Source organism: Euwallacea fornicatus, chromosome 16 (genome assembly GCF_040115645.1).
Source record: "Euwallacea fornicatus isolate EFF26 chromosome 16, ASM4011564v1, whole genome shotgun sequence".
Classification (NCBI taxonomy): domain Eukaryota; kingdom Metazoa; phylum Arthropoda; class Insecta; order Coleoptera; family Curculionidae; genus Euwallacea; species Euwallacea fornicatus.
The window spans coordinates 3,763,588-3,785,440 of NC_089556.1; the positions used below are offsets into that span (position 1 = coordinate 3,763,588).

The 21,853-nt window shown below is 40.3% G+C and overlaps 1 protein-coding gene and 1 long non-coding RNA gene across 4 annotated transcripts in view; one reads left to right on the forward strand and one right to left on the reverse strand.

Moving 5' to 3' along the window:
* LOC136343893 (kinesin-like protein CG14535) overlaps positions 1-21,352 on the forward strand; it is a 130,410-nt gene extending 109,058 nt beyond the window's left edge. The window contains exons 6-20 of one of the 2 annotated variants that reach the window (XM_066290887.1): positions 4,456-4,677; positions 5,958-6,051; positions 7,425-7,622; positions 15,517-15,735; positions 16,763-16,930; positions 16,990-17,148; positions 17,202-17,399; positions 17,455-17,674; positions 18,046-18,156; positions 18,208-18,477; positions 18,738-19,080; positions 19,140-19,324; positions 19,384-19,904; positions 19,955-20,265; positions 20,368-21,352. In XM_066290887.1, coding sequence (XP_066146984.1) covers positions 4,456-4,677; positions 5,958-6,051; positions 7,425-7,622; positions 15,517-15,735; positions 16,763-16,930; positions 16,990-17,148; positions 17,202-17,399; positions 17,455-17,674; positions 18,046-18,156; positions 18,208-18,477; positions 18,738-19,080; positions 19,140-19,324; positions 19,384-19,904; positions 19,955-20,265; positions 20,368-20,532 — 3,384 coding nt within the window. In that variant the 3' untranslated portion in view covers positions 20,533-21,352. The remainder of the gene's footprint in view (positions 1-4,455; positions 4,678-5,957; positions 6,052-7,424; positions 7,623-15,516; positions 15,736-16,762; positions 16,931-16,989; positions 17,149-17,201; positions 17,400-17,454; positions 17,675-18,045; positions 18,157-18,207; positions 18,478-18,737; positions 19,081-19,139; positions 19,325-19,383; positions 19,905-19,954; positions 20,266-20,367) is intronic. The other variant, XM_066290888.1, reaches the window with a different exon arrangement.
* The window catches only part of LOC136343917 (uncharacterized), a 96,021-nt gene that overhangs the window by 41,912 nt on the left and 32,256 nt on the right, over positions 1-21,853 (reverse strand). The gene's annotated exons all lie outside the window — the stretch shown is intronic.

Here is a 21,853-nt window from a genome sequence, read left to right on the forward strand (position 1 = left end):
ATAATTTTTATAATTATAAAGTATCGGAATGCGGTCTATAGTTTTCGATAGAACTGTGATAGCAGTTCCGTTTCGATTCATACGTTTGTAAGTTAGTACTCAGGCCGGAAAAAGCGCTGTTGGGGAAATTCGGCGTGTTTGTCGGCAGGCCGTTACGAGACCCGTGGGTAACCTAAACGAACCAGAATTGCTCGTTCTGTCCCTATTTGACTAGCCGAGGACAGGTCGCAGTACTCCGATCTAAGTAACTAGACAGCTTGAGCGACCGATCTAGTTCCGACTGAATGAGCACGTATCGATGTGATTAACGTGAACCCACGAATAATTAGTTAAGGTCACGCGGGTGTTCACATCTAATTCGACTAATCTGGGCCTATCCCCAAATAATTTGACCATCCTGAACTGTATAAGGATCGGGCCAATCGAAGCATCGACACTGTCGGACGGCTTAATTAATTAGAACCATTCCAAGCTCACTCAATTATCCATTCTAAAAGTCTGATAAGTGACATTAAATCAGAAACAGGATAGATTTATAGCGGGGGCGCAGCGGGGTGGCCGGGCCTTAAGCGTTAAACTAGCTATTTCTGATGTAATCTTACAAAGTTGCATTGTTCGGGTCTTACCCCTTTTAAGGTAATTAATTAACGACGTCGTGCCGCAGGGGGAGAGATGTGGGTGAACGTGTTAAGTTTGTGAATATATTACGTATTAATGTGCTTATTTGATGTTAATTTTCCTTACTTTCTTCGGAGTCGGGAGTTTAATGCTCCAAGGTGTTTTAGTAAATGGCACCGAGTAGTTGGCTCCGGAATTAGCTTAATACGCAAGAGGGCAAAATAAATCAAAAGAAAAAGCACCTTAATTAGATACAACGTGAAGTCGACTAAGCGGCATTTTAATGATTAATTTTATTCAGGAGCTCTCTGAAGTTATTTCGCATAAACAACTTACGTCTCTTAAGGGTGGAGGGAGAAATGGGAGACCGGGTTATGATAATATAAGGCCTATAAAATTGATGGAACCAAAAGCTCAATAAAAATGTTAATGAAATGCACATCAAGGTCATAAAATTCGTGCACTTAGGTTAGCGACGTCGTAAAATTCAAATGCACTAAGGGTGAACGGTACTATTTTGGTTTAATGGTGAATTTTTACCGCATTCCTCCCCTTAAGTAGCGGCTTTTGAGCCCATTAAGGCGATAGTTGTAAATTTTAGATGTTTATGGACTGCTTGATAGCTACTCACATGCCTTTTTCTAATTTGTATTTAGCTGGGAGAGGGTAATAAAGGCCGCGAAAGGAAACACGATTCTAATCTTTGCCATTGTGTTAAGAGCATACTTTATGAGTAATACTGATTTATTACAAAGACACGGGACAGAGGTGATAAAAATGTCCCTATAAATTCGTAATTTTGTAAGTGCATGCTATCTTATCTGCACCAGTTTTTATTAGGCTCCGCAGAGTTATTTAGATTGGCCTCCTAGAAATATTTGGCCCTTTGACGAACCCTTTCGCCGAATTTACGAATTGAGAAAAATCGCGTGCCCAACGGATTAACGGCGTTTTTTTCCATTTTGTTTCGAAGTAACAAATGAGCCAGGAACAGGCATAATAGGTGTAACTGGCTCCCATCGAAATGCGACACTCGATTTTGTTTACGAGTCGATTTCACGCACTTTCCGAATGGTATAGAACTTTTCCACACGCGACCTCATAATGTTTATGGTCATTGCCGGGGTTATGGGGATGGGTCAAAGCCGTTTCCATACACTTCGGCGCAATCAAAAAGCAAACCAGAGCGTCTCTATTTCGAATAGATATCAAAGCGTTCCCACTCAAGTCACGTATCAAAAAATGAAAACCTGGAACTGGGCTCTAGAGAGGCCGCAAGACGTCGATGGCCTTTTGAAGGGGCCCCCATTGTGCCCCCAAATGATGCTCTTTGTTCCTTCGAGACTGATTCTTTTTAAATGTTTAGTCCGGAAAAATTTAACGTGAGCTTAATTTGCACAACGCGTTTTGAGTTTTCGGCTTCGGTGAACCCTGACTTCCATTTATCGCTGAAGGGGAAACTGAAGAAAAGCCGTCTTGGGGAAAATCTTCGAATGAGACCAGCGTCGAAAATAATATAGTTTGGTTTACGAGGTTTCAAAGTCCTTTTGAAACAATATTCAAATAAGTAACCACATTTCTGGATAAAAGTGTGGAATATTTTAAATCCATCATAGTTTCATATTATCAATCGTACTGAATGACTGATAACGCCCCCACAAACAACAGAACTACATAGTGTTCCATACTCTTATCCAACGAAAAAATTGTTTTTAACAACTTTTTATGAACAACATTCCCAAGCCGAATATTGGTACGGTGAATTTAGGACCGTGCCTTTACCTTATCAAAAAATTTTGAAGACGAAAATAAAAATGATCACCGAGAAACTGATGTTTCACAAAATATTCCATACTTTTGTTCCAACTGTACAGAATGTTCGGATTTGGAGTGTTTTGATAGAGAAATCCCATTTCCCGACTAGATAGGGAAGAACTAGCACATGTCAAAAGCTCGATTTAAGAAAAAACATTAATGGGAAAAACAGTATTTTCATTTATTTACAGTCCACGGCGCTAGAGGGCGTTTTTCAAATTTCGGCCATTTTCAAAATTCCTCATTAAGATAGCGGAATTGAAGAACTAAATGTAATTGGAGCAGCTTTAGAAGATCCAAACATATCACTTTTTTTTAATGAACTATAAACATATTTATATAGTTGAAAATGGTTCAAAATGAAAATTTTTTGAAGTCAAGCCCGACAGTGATTTTCAATAAAGATAAAAAATGTATGTCAGTTTTTGACGAAACGATACGCAGCAGCAAAAAACTGAGCACGCCACTGGAATCACATCGAAAATGTGCCTTAAAAATATTTTTGTTTTTCTCCAATGTTGTCCTAAACATCAAAGTTATGAGGAATTTTGAAAATGGCCGAAATTCGAAAAACGCCCTCTAGCGCCGTGGACTGTAAAGATATCGAAATAGGGTTTTCTCCATTAATATTTTTTCACAAATCGAGCTCTTGACATGCACGTTAGTTTTTCCCTATCTAGCCGATAAATGGGATTTTCCTGTCACAACGCTCCAAATCCGATCACCCTGTACATATTTCGTACTTGATTCTTTTCTAATTAGTCTCCGGTTTAAGGGATTCTCACTTAAAAATCGAAATCTAACCGATCGGTTTTTCTCAGAAAATATTTCAAATTGCCCAACGCAGCCTACAAGCCTGCACGGACCGGATTGAAGTGTCTGTCCTGGTTTCTGAGATGCGATGACACTTTGATAGCTATTTTAGTGATTTCAACGGACCTTCAAACGCTGATTTGGCAGCTGCGAGAGGTCTTTGAAAAATTGATGAATGCAAATGTCGATGTTCTTAAATACACGCACGATATCAGGTGCGTTAATAAAAAAGCAGCAGGTTGAAAGAATTCATGTAAAATAACTGATGCTCGTTCGTCAAACTGGTTTCTGCAAGTTTCGACGCGCATCTGCAGCTACCTCATCCTCAATTAGATCTGAAGCGACCGCCATTATTGTTCAGGTCCAGTGGCGACCTACTTATCGAAACTTTCCATATAAGCCTTCAATCTTCCATTCTCTGCCTGAAACAACCGGAACTATTACGGCGGAAGGCAGACCACTAATTATTTCTCTCCAGTCCCGGACAATTATGACGTCATTATTTCCAGGAGTTCGACATAAAGCGGCATCGTGTCCTATTCTCCGGTGGACGATTCTAATCAAACCCCCATATGTTTGAAACAATCTTAAACTCTCGTTGCTTTACGACCGGGACCTTCATTAAGAACAGAGTTTTCGTCTTGTGAAAGCAATGCCAAATCCCTTCTCGATTAGAGGAAGGGCAAGAGCGTAAACGCTAAAATTCCCTCCGCCGAAATACGTTCCGATCATAAACTGCAAGGGACACATGTTCCACTTCAAGCCATCTTACACGAAGTTACTTTATAGGTTTTAAGTTCGAACCTAAGTGCTGCAAACTTAAACTTATCCGATATGACTGGGTCGTATAAAACCCGGTTTTATTTCCTGCCGACTTAACGGAAGTATTACTTTGTTGGGGGGAAATTTCAACCAGGAAAATTCCCTGGAGTTTATGTTCGAGGAAATTTCGGTAAGATGACAAATTTGCTCTCCTTAATGTGTGGTCAGAGTTCTGGCAAATGACACCGCCATATATTCCCTTAAAGGACCTTAAATGAACTTTTCGCTTATCATCCCCGCATCGACACGAGCCAATTTCCTTGCGATGCGAGGCTTCTACACTCTTATCTTGGCCCCAATCTACGCCCATTCTCAAAGCCTACAAGCCTGGAAGAAGTTATCATCAGCAAATTTGTCACAGTTTTAACGTGGTTCTTTTGTTCTCAGGTCAAAGTTATGCTGCGGGTGTCGAATCCTCCTCAAAACAGTCTTCAGGACACCGGAGGAGCTTCGAACAACTTCTTCAGCCTGGACAAGCGGAAAAAACAGGTGACCCTAGTGGACCCCAACGTACTGAACGGCACCCCGGCACCGGAAGACCGCAGAGTAGGGGTGGCAGCCCCTAAGATGTTCGCCTTCGACGCCATTTTTTCTCAAGACGATTCTCAAGTAAGTAAGCTGACATCAGCATTTGCCCGGAGATTAGAACTTAAATTAGGAAAGTTCGCACAATGCGTGACGTTTTCCGCAATGTCGCGATGTTTTCTGTTAGGGGGATTGGATGATATGTTAAATACACGTCATACAACAACAAGGCCTTTAATAAAGTATTAAAAATTCCTTGCTAGAATGCGGGGAATTTAATCAGAATGCCGGGTATAAAGGATCGAGATTTAATTAAGTAGTGCAAGCGCAAGCCCAATATTCGCTGGGGAAATATGCGGGGTCAATCGCGGATGGTATTTTGATGGGTAAATTATTGGGCCAGTTTCAAAGCTACACTGCAATAGGCTATATGGAAAGGGCCTTTTTGAGGCTGCGGTGAACTCACGTGCACGATAACAGGGGAGGAAATTAAATAAGCGAACGAGTCCGAGTACACGCATGAGCTACGCATGAATTTTTAACGAGCATTAACATTGAAGCAGCACGTTAACATCGGGTGATCGTTTCGAGAATCTGTGAAGAGAGTTTCCCACAGATCTTTTCCCTTGCGTCTTTTATTCTCTCGACGATGTTGTTTTCTCTTCATGTAGCAGATTTCGGCGAGTGCGTTCCTCCGCGTTATTATGGTTCAGCGTGACGGAAAGACCGAGTCAAAAGAGCTTCGAGAGAGATCGGGAAAAGTCTGATCGAGTGCCTCGGTCAGCTTTTTCTAGCGTGAGGGGGAGGTGAGAGGAGAATCTAATGTGAGAGGACTGCGAAGCTCAAAACTTAAAACGAACATGCATGATTGAGTGTTCAGTTTAGGCCGTTCGGGGCATCAAGGGTTGCGGCCCATTAAAAGTTTCGAAAGCCAAATGGAGAGCCTATAGGCTTGAAAAGCAACATGGAAATTTACTTATTCGAAATTCGAATCTTTTGTTCCAATAAAGTATTATCGAACGGCTATAGAGTTGGCAACCTCGGCTAAAGCCTACAATAAGCAGAAGGGCGTAAATTCTTCGGGTGCAATGCGACACAATCCGATGTAATAAATTAGGCTGCAATCGTGTTCATTAAGAAAATCGTCGCCGAATTACCGTCGCGAAACCCGATTCCCTTTTTTCCGAACTCCGGGGGTTGATAATTAGGGGGCGATTTTGCGAGGGAACTTCCAGCAGTTAATCGTCAATTAAAAGGTATTGTGTTTCCGTCGAAATCTGTTTGCCTGTCCGCTTGTGAAATATGGATTGGGCTTTTTAGGTTTCCGGCTTGAATTTGCGATTGATCCGATTGTCTGTTTTCAGAGTGAGGTATGCTCAAGTGCCCTTACCGACGTCATCCACGCTGTGATCAACGGCACCGACGGTTGCCTGTTTTGTTTCGGACACGCCGGTCTAGGTGAGTATTTTTTTTTTTTTTTTTAAATTACTTCGCTATCGGCAACGAGAAAAAGCGATTCGGGAAATACCCTTAATCCCCCTAAAGTAGACATCTCTCTTTATAGGCGCGGCGTTTATTCTAAAGACGGGCTTAAACGGCTTATCGGGTCCCCGGAATCGCCCAAATCCAATACAGTATTACTTTGCGCCGTGGTTTGAATTCGGAAAACTTTCATCGAATCCCGGACTTTTTGCCATTTTAGCTAAGCCCCGCACGGAATGGTAAACACGAGACAAAAGTGCTTTCGTTAGTATTAAAATTTAATTCGGTCTTAGACAACTCTTAAACACTTCTCGGATGATCATAATTTTGGGCAACACAACATACTACACAAGTTTAAATTGAAACGAAGTGCGTTATGAGCACTAAATTTTAATGAATACCCCGCTGCCGGAATTAAGATAAATCCCCGCGAAGCCGACGCACCGTGCCTAGAAAGTAAGCAGACCCTGAAGGAGTTTTCCTATTCGCGTGCTATTCCCATTTACTCCTCGGGTTTTCTAAAGAATCCGTGATACGTCATCCGCACGAACACGACTTCGGGGGTATTGTTCAAAGTATGCCAAATAAGGCAATTACTAGAGTTGTATTAGAATCTTTACAAAACCTCAGACGCTGCTAAAACCCAAGAATTATCCAGGATAGGGGGGTAACAGTGCTCGTAATACCCCATTTCTATGCTAACTTGGAGCTAAAAGATGCAAGCCTCATCCCGAGCAGAAGTGTCGTTCGGCATTATTAGGCATTATTTATAAAATGGGGTTTTGTCTTCCAGAATTTTGGCAATATCCAGGTCTGGAATGACGTGTGCGGCATATCGAAACCCGCTTTTATGACCCACTCGAAGCAAAAATGATACATAAAAAAAACCTTTACTTGCTAAAGATGGCCTACGGTGACCCAGTTGCTTCATGATTTCAAGCTTCATCGTTTCCGTTCGGGTTTCATACCTTGAATATTATTTAGCCAAATGATTTATACAAATTGGCGTATGCCTTCTTGCATGATATACCTTTCCGTTTGGGACTTGGGAAATTTATGCCCTGTATATCGTGATCTATATTGGCCCCTATCAGTTGGCCCTATGGCGAGAACATTTGCCACGAGAATGACTCCCTGGCGGGTAGTAAAAATTATCTGAAACGGCTTATTTTGGGCAAAGGGCAATTATCAACCTGGAAGTCTTAATTATTTATGGGTCTATGCAGGGCAGGACGTCACATCGCATTTTTTTAAATTTCGTTGCTAAAAGTTTCGTCTTCGATTTCAGTTTCTTTCGGCTCGGCCCTCGTTCCTTGTCAATTGCAGCACCTCATTGATCTGTGTTTCAGGGAAGTCGTACACGATGTTGGGTACCTCCGAAAACTCAAACACCCTCGGCATAATCCCGTGCGCCATATCCTGGCTATTCAAAGGGATCAACGAACAGAAACAGAAGACTGGAGCCAGGTTCTCGGTGAGAGTGAGCGCGGTAGAGGTGTGCGGACCAACCAATCAACTTCGAGATCTGCTGGCGGGTTACTCAAATGGTAAGCAACTAATTACATTGTTTCGCGAAAGATTAATTAGCCCCAATTTATGGCTTAATTAAAAGACTTCCCTGAAAAAGCTACAATTTCGCGAAATTAAAAAATAACTAATTTCTCCGGTTCGAGTTTTCCTTAAGGAGAGGCGGAAACGAAATTTGAATGGTAAAAGGGGATTGTTTAATAAACTTGCCCGGCATTGCGGAGGCTTTGCCCGATTGGAGTTGGTTTTTCATAAAGGAGAGACCGGAGTTATCGATGGAAGTCGAAGTTTTGCTATGGCACTTTCGCCACTCGAAAAATAATATATTGGAGTTTTTGCGATGTAAGCTTCTTGCAACTTTTAAATTGAGTTCCTTCATTGTTGAAGACATCTCAAAATTCCATCGATCTACGCTGCTGTAGTGTCTAATCCTTCGTTAATTAAACTCGTACCTTTAAAAAACAACCCCTTTTTTGTTTCGGACGGCTTCTTAAAGCAAAAACTTCTTTTCGAGTGTCGCACGATAAAATACAGCTGTGCAACTCCGAAGAGGGTGGATAATGTGTAATACACCTTGCGAGATGCCGATAAGACGCGTTTTCGTCAAAAGTATGGTGTCAAACTTGAATTAGATGGTATTTGAGCAAATTTGGGGAGAAATTTTGTTTAATTTCAATTTGAATTTCATTATAATTTTAACGTTGGGGGTATACACGACATTGCTTTTTCGTTTTAAAGTTCTGGGTGTGTTTGTGCAGAGTTGTTCTAGTGTCAATTTCATCTGTCCGAAACGGTATTTCTAAATATGGAGTTTTATCAGTTTTCGCAGAATTTGGATGTATTCGGAGCCCAAAAATTCAAGAGGACATGCAGTAGAACTCTGCTGTAACGAACACTCGGTTTTACCGAACGAGCAAAACAATCCCGCCTAAGTTTCCATAATGCTAATATATGTATTTTTAATCGGTTCGAACAAACTCCGATATGACAAAAATTGTGTTCTAACAAACCACATGTATCATTTTCTGGAACTTCAGGCTCGGTTATAACGAACCGTCGAGAGGTGCTGCTGTGAGCGAGCCACTGAAAATTTAAACGAATGAGCCAAAAACTAGCACACTTCCGATTTTGAAGATATTAAATTAAGCGAATATGACATGATTGATGAAGACGTGGAAGCTGCTGAATTGATATTGACACGTTCAAACAATTGGCCTATGATCAACATGAAAACGGTTCGAGTAATGAGGAGGAAGTTGAGAGGAGTGATAAAATTTTAATCTCAACAACCCAACAGGCCCTTTCTGCTTTGAAGATCGCGGTATATTATGGACAAAGGACTTAAAAATGAAACCTATTCAATGAGATAGATCTGTGGCATACTTTGTTTAGGTCAATGATTGAATTCATTTACCTAATCCTTCCGTACTAGTAATTGGTTCACCTATAATAATGTCGACAGGTACTTTGTTTATAGGTATTTTGTCGCTAAGGTGGTTTGATCTCAAGCTTTAGCAAACCACCATTCATTATTGTATTTTTTATATATTCAGAATAGTTAAAGTGTGTCATAGATTTAGATATATTCAGTTTTGTAAACAAACAAAGATCAGTTATCAATAAACTCTCTCGTCTTCAACATCTTTCAATAGAAAAGATTTTCTCGTTCGTACGTATTACGACAGATCTTTTGTAAAACTAAATAAATGAAGAGGTATTGAAGGACCGCAAGGTGCAGAGTCAAATGACACACTTCTTTTCTACCTAAATTTCGATTTAATTTCACATTTCTGTTGTTTTTTTTGCTCATTTAATATATATATATATATATATATCTATTTACTAGAACCAAAAATTGTATAATATGGCATTTGGTTAAAACGAAAATTTTGAATCGATAAGCTTTTTTCCTCAGTCGCCTATCGCAAATCTCCACATACAACGAACGACAGGCCCAGTCCCTTGAAGGTTCGCTATAGCCGAGTTCTACTGTATTATGAAATATTGAAGTAATAACAATTTAATTATTGAACCACCGAGATATTCCTACAACAATTCAACGTGCAACTATTAACATAATTCACACATTAAGGTTCTAACAATGCCAGGCGATTTTGGGTCGTAAATTTTCAAGGGCCTTGATTGCGGCGACGAAAAATAAGATTTAGCAATAGACAGCCCGACGTGTGTAATATGCACTCATATTTTCATATGGTTTTTCCTTAACCCGACTCTGTATATTAAGAACATAGTTCGGCCCTTTGCACGCTACCTTGTCATTTTGTCGGCGTATTCGAATTTGTAACACCCCGCATATCGGACGGAAGATTAAATATAAACAAAGCCGGTGATGAATCGTCCATCAGGTGAAGTTCATGGGCCGATCACTCACGTCTTACGTTAGCCATGAAAAAATGGAGAAATGTGGGTCGTAGGCGAAACGGTTGTGTAGCGAATCGATTACGTAAAACGTGCGTATCGTACGTCAATGGGTTGTGAGAACCTGTTCCCCATCAGACCTACATTCGCGGCTCCATTTCGCCTTAATCTTTTGATTCCTCATAATCGTGGAATGTTTCGCCTCAAATAAATTTAATGAATTTCTGGTACTCGGGGGAAGCGGAAACAAAGACTGCCATAATATTAGGATAATTGCCTGAATTAATTTGAACTAATCTTGAAGCAAGTTCGGAGGCCCCAGGCAATGAGTTCTCAGCGCGTTTATACTGATGTTAGAATAGACAATGGCAGTTAATAAAACTATGTTAAAAACTTAATGGCAACTTGACTGTAGTTCCGAGTGGAGAGAGGATTTAATTTTCCCTGGAACTGTAACGACGTCTGATTGGTTGCCAAGCCACTCACCGTTTTATGAGTAATTAAGTCAGGATAAGTACCTTCCTTCTAATTAATCTCGTTAAAGTTAAGTGGGCGAGGTGAAATTCTAGAGAACCATTAAAATTGTTATTGTTTAATTACAAGTCCGCTAAGAAAAAAATAAGCAACTGCACGGAATTGTTTGACAATCCGAAAAACTTAATCCATGCAAAAATGTTCTTCAACAAGTTTAAGGGCCGTAAGATTCAGCTTTAACCTCAGTTAAAATTCCGAGCTCTTTATAACAAGATTGTGACAATGAAAACGGTCCAAAGTGGTTCAAAAACACTTTTCATCTTAAAGAAGGTAGCTCTCGTATTCCCTTACAGAGTTTATGTTAAACTGTATGAAATCCGCATCAAATTAATACTTTTCGTATATTCGGAGCTTTCCCTAATATACCCTAATTTCTTTTTATTCTACAGGGTCTAATAGGATAAGTTTGGTAAATTTAACCTATGATTAAGTCCATCATTTAAAAAAAAATGTTAAAATTGATAACTGAAATATTATGATAAATGTTGATTGCGGTGTAACACAAAAGTTAGAATTGTTCAACATTAACATTGCTAAAAGCATTTCAAAATTTAATTAAAACTAATAATACGACTTAAACGGTGAAAGTAACCTTAAACGGCAACGCCGCACTGAACCATGGAAACCTAACCCTTTAAAAGATCGCGTAAGTTAACTTTGAGGGTGAAGCGATAAAGCACCGGATGCGCTGTAAACAATTTAGTGCAAGTTATTTATCGTGCCAATATCTGCGTTTTGTAGCCGTCTGCGTCGCTTTACTCTATGGTCATCTGCATTTTATTCCATCTTATCTGACATATTATCCTCTACAAAGACGTCTGGCACCACGGACGTCTGGTGCCCATTAGGGCCCAGTGAAAAGGGACAAGATAAAATCGCCCTTAGTTTTTACATTTGTCCTGGACTCTGCGTTGTTCTATACTTTTAATATTTTAGTGTGGCCTCGTTCTTCGTTCGAATGCTTCCCCTGTCATTACGCGCAACACCTCTCCCTCAAAGTTAATTTTGGTGAGCCGTAAGTGAAGTTGTTCCAAGTAAGTAACAGTGTTCACGTGAAAGTGTATTCTTTACGGCCACTTAAATCATATTTTGAAAAGAAAGATGGATAGGAAAAAATGGTCCCAACCATTGGCCTGCCAGCTCTCCGGACCTTAATTCTTTAGATTTTTTCTTTTGGGGTTTCATGAAAAATTTGGTGTACACTGCTGAAATAAGGGATGAAAATCAGGTAGGACGACGTATTATCGCTGCCGCTGATCACATTAGGAATATATGACAGGAGTTTTTGATCTTATACGGGAAAATTCGTTAAAACACTGTGGTACGTGCATGGATTCAAATGATAGAGATTTCGAACGAACGCAGTAAAAATGGGTTTTTGATTGAGATGTGAACGGTGTAAAATGCAACGTTTTATTATGCTAATTAGAGGTTACAACGATAACTTAAAAAAGTAAGCGGTTTTTCAAAATAAAAAAATAAGAATCACAGATTGTTTACATTTTAACCATCAAACCCATCAGACCCAAAAAACCCGTGTAAATGCACCATATCTAGTTTATGCGGCTACTTGGGAAGGTATCAAAATGAAATAAACACGGCGCGACGTTGCCAACTCTTAAAAGATGTTTTTTTGGTGTTCCGGCGAAATGGTTGCATTTACGACCCCTGTTATGTGGAGCTTTTCTGTTTAAAAATATGCTTTTAATCATTGGTTAATCTTACGAAACTTATTTGGCTGACACCCCATATAGAAAATTAAGTATCACATAGGGAATTTCTGCACTTTCAAAACTAAATGAAAGTCAGTTGGCATCGTGTTGCGAAACGAAGAAACGTTCTACGGTGTTGGCACTGCCTGATTCCTAACAGAGCCGAGATGGTCACGGACCCTCATTTTTGCCATACCCCATACGGGTACGGCCCTCCTGTTACTTACGTCATTAATTTTAAACAATTTGCAACAAAAGTGGCGTGCAATAAATTGCAACGTTACATGTGGTGTACGATATAACAGTTGATTTCTCGTTCGACAACGTTAAAGTACCCATTTCGCGTTTAAAGCGATACACGGCAATTTGTCAAGCGAGGGAGCCAAGACATAATTAAAAACCATTTTAGATATTCACACGGCAACTTTCCCTTATACTCGTTATTTACTGGCACATTTCGCGTCCGTAACCGACGCTTTGGAGTTTTAAAGCGTTTTTAAAGCCTCGAACAAATTACTAGAGTGACGATTTGGTACCTGTTAATATTGTATTAGATGACGGCACAGGGTTGATTGCATTTCGAAGTTTCGTCGTGCATGCGAAGTTTGTTATTGCAGTAGTTTAGCCAAATTGTTTCTGCTCAATTTTATTAAATAAATTTCCCTGGAAAATAACTAGCAGCAAAGGTTCAATGAGTTCGTTGCATTTTCTCCATTCAGGTACCCCGTACCCATCATCAACGCTGAACGTAAATCATTTTGGTGTCATTCCACGGAGTTCCAACCTCACAGATTCGAGACCGTGGCCCGTGAGATATAAAGCGTTCTTCAGTAGGTTGAGAACAATATGTGCAACGAACATTAGTGGATGAAGATTTGCGAAACCCGAGGTTAGGTGTTCGGCACTCACATATCCGAGCCGCATTCCCCGAAATTTGCTTAAGCAGAAGAGGAACTTCATCATGTTTCGTCTGACGCATGGAAATTTAATTGAATTGGTAGCATCACACGAAGGGGCTTCATCAATGTCGGAGCTGACTGGGGAGTTTCTATGGAATGCACTGCTATAGAATTATACTGCGTCACATAGAAAAGAGAACACTGCGTAAAATTGGTTTCATTTAAATGATTTTTGCTATGCAAGTTCCTTACTCTAAAGCAAATACTTCATTAACAGATTGAGCAAATTTAATTGTTAAAAACCGAAAAAAATATTAATAGCTTCTCGGTCCCCCGCGGTGTCTTATACATTCTTCTACAAGCTTAAGCATGGATCTAGTAAGATGATTGATGTCCTCTTGGGGAATGTCATACCAGGCTAACTGGACAGCATGACGTAACGCCGCTAGGGTTTGTGGGGGATGGGGTAAATTATGCAACATTCTACCTGCAATATCCCACACGTGTTCAATCGGTGAGAGGTCTGAAGCGCGAGGTGGTCAAGGTAGTATATTGATTGCACTTTGTTAAAAGAGAGAGTCCATACGCGCTCTAGCCGCGTGTGGTCGTGCATTGTCTTGCTGGAACACTGGATTGACAAGAATTTTCAGATAAGACACGAGATAAGGTTCCAGGACTTCTTGGATGTATCGTTGGGCTGTCATACTGCCTCTAATGAAAAGCAAAGATGACTTCCTACCATATGCAATAGCACCCCAAACCATTATCCCAACAGTTTGATGAACATGCCTCTGTGTTGTAAACTGAGGATCCCGTCTTTCACCCCGTCTTCTTCTTGCTCTTGCGCGACGATCATGCCAAAACAGAATCCGGATTCGTCACTAAACACGATATTAGCCAAATCAAGAACTCCAATGTCCAATCCGTTCTCTATATCACTACTGTCGATTTTGACGATCACTTAAGGTGAGGGGCAGCACAAGATGGGGACGGTACGTGATCAGTCCAAAACTTCTTATTCAGCGATAAATGGTTCGAATCCCAATGGGCTTTCTATACGCAGTAAACCACTTATCCGCTGGCGTCCTCTACGAGACGAACACATCTTTTAGGGTCATAATTCGAAGGCGGTGATCTGGATGTTTTGTAGATCTTCGGGATCATCCAGTACCTCTTTTTTTGCCCGTTTGCTCTTCTTATAACCATACCTGATCACATCTCACTATAATGTTTACACTACGGTTCAATCTAGTGGCGATTTCCCTAAACGACTGATCCATCTTTCGTAGACTCACTAGTCGACCTCTTACAAACTCGCTCAATTGATCAAAATTTCGCTGCATTCTGCGTCTAGGCATATTTGATAAAACCTAAAAGCACTTTCTAATCACACAATACACCAATAAATGATATTTTGCAATCATATTGTTGATATTTTGTTGCAATTTTTATTGTAAAAAAAAACTAAAATTCCTGATAACTCGTAAATACATTGATAAATATGGCTGGAAATTTAATCGTTTTTTCTGTTCCGATATACAAACATGCATACCAAAAATGATTTAAATAAGCCCGTTTTTACGGGGTGTTCTTTTTTCTATGTCACGCAGTATATATCTGATAAATTTCATGGCTCGCATTTACACCATTTGTTGGCACACTTCGGTTTTTCTTAGGAATTAATTTTTCCAAATAGAGTGCTGCATTTTTAGATGTTTAGAAACTGCAAAGGAACGGGATAATTTATATTATATCCCTGTCCCTGTAGCTATCTCTGACAGTTGCGGAGTTTCGGAGGCTCAGGGAGAACGTTCCTCCAACGGGATTTATTAAAGTGTCTATTTTCCTTTCCTCGCCTTCATCCGTCCTAAAATTAACTGTTTTTAACTAGAACACCCTGGATGTTTTTGAATATTCACAGACTGCAACTACGCAAAGTTCGCCTTTGCCTGTATATCCCTATGTGAGTACCTGTCAACTTGACTTTGGGAAAACTCAAGGAGGAGGAGAAAAAAGAGACAGAGAAATTTTCCGACAAACACGGAGAGGAGACACTCACAGCCTCAAGTCTCTCACCTAAAGTAGTCCATAAAATTGTTGTCGGGTCTTAACCGACCGAAGATTCCCGTAGCAGATCTAACTTAAAACCAGCATTTTCCATTATTTTCCCTCGGGATTTTGAAATCGTCCAAATCATACATCGAGCGCAAAAACTCCCGCATTAACACAGCAACTGCATTATATGTCTCGGGCGAACATTCAACATGTCAGTGTTGCCACCCCGGAATGTTAGTGTTTGCGTTTCGGTTTGTTCTGTGTCATTAAACCACAAACGTTCGTTTCCAGAATAAATTAAACAATCACTTGAATGAAATATACAATTTTTACAGATTCTGAGCAATCCCCGGGGATGTATCTTCGCGAGGGAAACCTCTTCGGTAACCAGCCCCCTCACTGCGAGCTACGGGTGCCCTCGGCGGAGAAGGCCGCCCACTATCTGGATGCGGCGATCGAAAGTCGAATCCCTGCTGCTAAAGACGATTCCAGGGACTCTCATCTGCTATTCACGCTCCACGTGTACCAGTACAGTGTAGCCGGAAAAGGTGGAGGTAAGATATGGCTCAGTGAGTAATTTATCTATTTCAGTTCGCTTTCTTCAGATTAAAGGAAAGTTATGTAAATACATTTTTCACGCGAGGAATAAAGATGTCGCCCATCTGCGCGCGCCCGAATTTATTATAATTGGGTTTTCCTTATCGGGTCGTTCGCGACAAAAAGTGGCGCGTCCTACTTAAAAACTTATTCTCGGGGACGCTTTTTGTCCCTAATCTCGGAAATTGTCCTACCGTGTCTCCCTGGCCGCGGGCTAGAGCTGTCTCGATCTGATATACTGCTATTTTTATTCCAGAATTTTCCTCAGCCCTCTTCCGAAATAAGTAATAACTTTTCAAACTTCCAGATGCCTCTGAATTGCAAACCATTACCGAGATATAAATTCTCAGTTTTTGCATCGCACGATGAACATAATCCTAATTCTTGGCAATCGGATTAGTTTAACCAGAACTAATCGTCGGGAAATAACTGTTTAAAAAGTTAAATTGGTATTCACAGTAAAAACTGTTTAGATCTACAGAGGCGCTTGTGCCGATGTTTTCACGTTCAGGTCCCCCTTTCGTACTTGCCCCCAAATGGATTTCTTCCAATCTCTCGTCTATACCGACTCGGCGATAATCGAGTCATCGTTTGTTTCCATTCCATATTTATAATCCGTAAATTTTTCTAAAAATTTATCTAACTAATTGTAGTGCTGCTAGGCCTCATGGCCGTTTGATTGTGGCTCTCGAGAGCCACAATCAAACAGCGAGAATTGTCAACGATAGGCCCCGCTAATTATTTCAGAAAAATTGTCGCAATTTTAAACCGAAAATCATCAAATTTCTTCAAAAACTCTCTCGTTAAAAAATAGATTTTCGGCCAAGAATTCGTCCCGTGCTTCTCATTCACAAATGGTAGAAGCGAGTCACTGCAACCTGCAAACGTAACAACCACTGTCAGTATACCTTGAAATTTCCACATACATTAAAAATTTCACATCAGGGATTATTTCTCTGTGTTTAATTTTTTTCTCATTAACAGTCGCTGGAGGTCGGTCAAGGCTGCACCTCATAGATTTGGGAAACTCGGAAAGAGGCAAAGCCAGCGGGGGCATCCCACTTTCCGGAGTAGGCAACATCCTCTTGGCCATATTCAACGGCCAAAAGCATCTTCCATACAAAGAGCACAAGCTCACTCATTTGTTAAAAGGTACTTTTCAGCTGTAAGCATTTCCCATCAAACGGCTCATGTATCGTTATTATTTTCAGACTGTTTAAGTTCCTTGACGTGCCACGCAGCCATGATCGTTCACGTCTCACCATTTGCACAAAATTACGCTGAAACTTTGACCACTGTGCAGTTGGCCTCTCGAATACACCGAATGAGAAGACGAAAAATCAAGTTCGTGTCAACTGGGGCTGGATCAGGTATAGATTTATGGAAAGTTTTAAGATGTAGGTGTTCATTTGTTTTGTCAAAGGGGGATCGTCGGGGGAAGAACAGGGCCGTACCACAGGGACCAGCAGCGAACCCGATCCATCCAGCAGCGATTTGTCTGCGGACACGGTTATCTATGTGGGGAGAGCTGACGACGCCACCGATGGAGAGCATCCCCCTGTATATATTCCTAGTCTAAATTCTGGAGATAATAGATGCTCCATGAGCAAGGCACTTAGAGGTAAGTTTCTCATTTTTTAACACGACAAATAAATTCATTATAACACGGTAAATAGGTTCATCGGCAGAGCAGCGTCCGTGTAAATCATCTCCGAAATTGGATAGAGAAGGGCACCGTCCAATCAAAACCCCCTGTCCGAGTGCGAAAACGTCCCCTGCGCACACGAGTTCTCCCAAATCCTCCCCTAGCCGAATTCCTTCAGTTAAGAAACCCCCTGAGCCAACGAAGCACCCAGTTAATGGAGCTAGCGATGAGCAGTGGATTGATGGTCCTAGGTATATGCTGTTCTAACACCAGCCAAAAATCGACCGTTGCGATGGACATTAATTGTCTTGAGCATTTATAAATAACGGACAGTCACAGAAGCCGAATTTGACATATGAGTCTGGATAAAAATCTTAAAAAATAACCAATTTTAGTAGGTATACTCTTAATTCTGGACTACAAGTAAACTTCTAGTGTTAAAACACATACCTGCTTCAATTGCAAATCGGACTCTCTCCGTTATTATTACAGAGGTTACACATACATATGCGTGGGCAAAACGATTGATTTTCATCGCTCCTCTCGATTTTTAATCAGTTAAAATAGCATTATTTTTACCCATATTTTTTGTTAGCAAAAATCGATGAAAAATCATTTTTAGAATATCCAAGAGCAAAGTTGCAGAAGCCCGACATCTAATGAAGGAACCATGCCATGTAAAAAAACGAGAAACCTGGATCGACGGCCCGATGCAGGGGGCTGATGCACAGGGGTATCAAACCTCCAAAAAACTTGAGGTCTTTTTTTAACCTTTTTATTCCAGATATGGCTACATGGACTCCCATAAGAAAAACATGATCCGAAAATGGGTAGAATTGCAAACTTTCCAGATACAGAAAACAACCAAGCATCCTTCTCATCACCAAGTTGCCTCCAGTTCGAAATCTGTTCCCAGCAAAGAGTTCACTCAATTTAGAACGTGCTCTTCTGAAGACGTTCATGAGGCTGATGCGGTCTTGAAACCATTGAATTCTGGCAGAAAGCAGGAAATTGTTGAGGAGGGAGTCATTCGGACTGGCCTAAAGTTAACTAGGTGAGTTGAAAAGTTTAATTCGAATGGAGTTATAGCGGAAATGAAAAGTTAGTAAGTTAAATCTACCAAGTTGTTGTAGGATTGTATGTGAATCAAGTAAATTTTCTATCGAAAAAGTTTAGGCTAAGAAAAATTGATCAAGCTGAATGTATCGCTTTTCTTATTACAGAAAGTTCTTCCTTTACCAAATCGAGAGGTTTATCTTTCCTTTTATATTCAAAGATAAATACCTTCTTTTTCACCATAAATACCTTCAACAGCAATAGTTCCATGACTGAAAACGTAATCCCCGAAACTGAGGACATGCCTCAGAATCACCCACCAAAGACTGATGATGATATCTACATTGACGACGATGATGAAGAACCAGTACTTCCTCCCGCGCTACCGATCATCCAGCCTTTAAGCTCCAAGGAGGTTTCCCTGGAAAGCTTAGACATGATTCTAAAAGAACGTATGCTTTCAAACGCTGAGTACAATAAAAGTTACCAGAACAGCTACGACCAAGACCAACTAAACCAAGTCGAAGACGACGAAGTCTTGGAGATTATCGAGGTGGAGGAGCCTTTGGAACCTGTGCCCATGATGGATAGTTGTCTGCAGGTTTGGTACACGTCAATGAGTTTACATGTGAAATTTTAAGTGTATTTTAATAATAATAGGTGACCGAAGAAGATATAGCATTCTGCATGGGATTTTCTGAGAATCCTCTTCCTGAAGTAGATCAGGAGAACCCTCTGGATCATCCGCTGAGGATTTTGAGTCAAGAGAACTTAACTGTAGTGTCAACGTTCACAGATTCGATGAGCGTTTACACGGATTTGGAGAGGATATTGCCAAGGCATAGGTAATAACATACAACAAAATTTATAGATAATCTGATAATGAATTAATTAACACTTTTAGGTATGAAAGATACTACGATGACTACGAAGATCCCGACAATCCATATCCTCGAACCAACGGCAATCTCTCTTTCGACGATACCACCCGAAGAAAATTCGATCAGCTGGCCCGACTTCACGAATTGTATAGCAACAGACTAGCGAAAGCGACCGTAAGCTCTACCGACACCTATCAACAGCAGCAAAATAACAGCAGTAGTCAACCGAGACTGTCGAGATGCGAAAGCCTGACATTACAAGACATGCTGTATGGGAGCCAGCAGCAGGACGTCCCTGATAACAGCAGCATATATTCAGAACCTGCCTACGTGCAGGAAAAATTCTGCGAGAACTGTAGAGTGAACATGAGCAGGCCCAATACTGTGCAGAATTGGTACGAGAATAGCTATTTGAGTGCCAGTACTCAGGACCTGAGCAGAAGTGCGGAGATGAGAACGGGAAGGTTTCATCAGGGAAGAAATCATTGTCATGCAAAAGTGTCAGCAAGAGAGGCCAATCTGGCTTTTTTAAGGCATCCCGACGGTGAGTCTTTGATTTTGAGGAATTTTAAAGACAATATGGTGAATTTACAGGTGCATCGAACCCAAACTTACTCAAAGAGACAGCGTCTAGGAGCACGCTGCCTCCAGATGCACCGTCGTGTACAGAACCGCTCCTCAAGCATGCTTCCAACCCCCGACTTGCCTCCATTACGTGCCAACCTCAAAGCACCCCGCCACCCTCATCTGAAAGACTGAATAGGGCAGTGTTGAGTTTAGAGACTGGGCTGAAGCTCACACAGAAGATAGAGGAATATGATTCCGGTCATGATTCTACTCCTAGGACCTCGAAGCATAGTCCAGCGGCTATTTCCAGGAGAGCTGAAAGTGGATATGACTCTGTGGTAGGGGATTTTTCGAAAAAGAAAAAGAATACATAAAACTTTTAAAAAATTCGCCGAATTAAGGGTTAAGGATTATTTTCTGAGTAAAGTGTTTCTTTCCAGGTGCGCGACAGTGAGAGTAGCTCAGTGGACTCTGAGCCGACCAGATTTTCTCGCCTGAACCGGCGTGGAAAATGTAAACACAAACACGAGAAGAGCTTCTGTTCATGGTTTCTAAATCCCTTTACCTGCAAATACATCGACGAACCACCTGAGACACATTTCTAGGGCTAGAGCCCCGGATAGAACCAGAAGCAGCTCTATTTTTCTATCGCATCATGATCTCAGGACATTGTAGGCTGTATACGCTTCGTGCACTCACTTCCATCGACCTAATAATACTCATTTTTTACTCTGTCTTACTGTAGGAATTATTATACCGTGAATACTCTACAATAGACTTTAATGTTGTGTGATCTTCTCGGTAATTTTTTTACATTTACGAATCAAGTTACTGAGTATTACAGGGGTTTTTCCTTTGATGTGTTCACTAAGGTCTTAAGTCGAAAAAAAGAGAGACAGTCACGCATATGACTTAAAGTGTGGAGATTTCCTCACATCTGTTCAGATGTGAGAGCATCTCTCTTGCATTTCAAAGTTTGCCACATATCTGGCCCTAAAAAAAGTTAAACCTTTAGTTAAGGTTGTTATTATGTAAATATCATGTTTTGGAACGTTGTTTGTGATATCCGTATTACATACCGTGACGTATAAACTAGCCGACTACCCTATGCTGCCATGCCATACATTGCAGACTTGACTTTTTATTTGTTGTTTTTATTCATATTCTTATTATTGTAGCGTGTATTGAGGCTCTATTTCCGGTATTCATGAAATACTCCAGACGTCTCTAATTGGCTACGAATTAATAATGTCTGTCCATGTAATTATAATGGTTATAGTGTAAATTTTTATTTATGTTTTTCATTTTGATTTGTTTTGTATTGTTACTACGTCTATTACCACATTTTTTAAATAATTATTATTGAGTTGTATTATAGCTGTTAGAGGGAATATTGCAGTTGTATTTGCCATATAATAAAATAAATATTTATAACAAAATGCTTTAATTTTTGTTCATTTCTAGCGTCCCTGTCTAATTGAATGGAAAACGAAGAAAAGTTTCACGAGGATTTCCGCAGTGTGTTTAATTATTGGCAAATCAAGTATTACACACCTGATCTCAATTTTTTTCCCGATTTTGAAACAAATTAGACAAATTCAGAAAGAAAATTTGTCCAATTTCTTTCAGAAAGGAAACTTCAACCGAAGCAAAATATTAAAAATCGCATAAACCAGCAGTCAATATCTTATTATTAGAATAAGGATAATTATAACTCGGATTGACTTGCGTTGGGCATTGAAGGTGAATTCTTTAGATGAAGTCACTATCTCTTCAGGTGATTACTTATGGCAAGTCGAATAACGTGTTTTAATCTATATTTAGCAAAAGTTGAAGTCATTGGTCAATATTGGTATCCTGTTTTATTAAAAATGTTGTGCCATTAAAAACGTACCTCAAGTAATTTTTTTCTGAACTCAATATTTG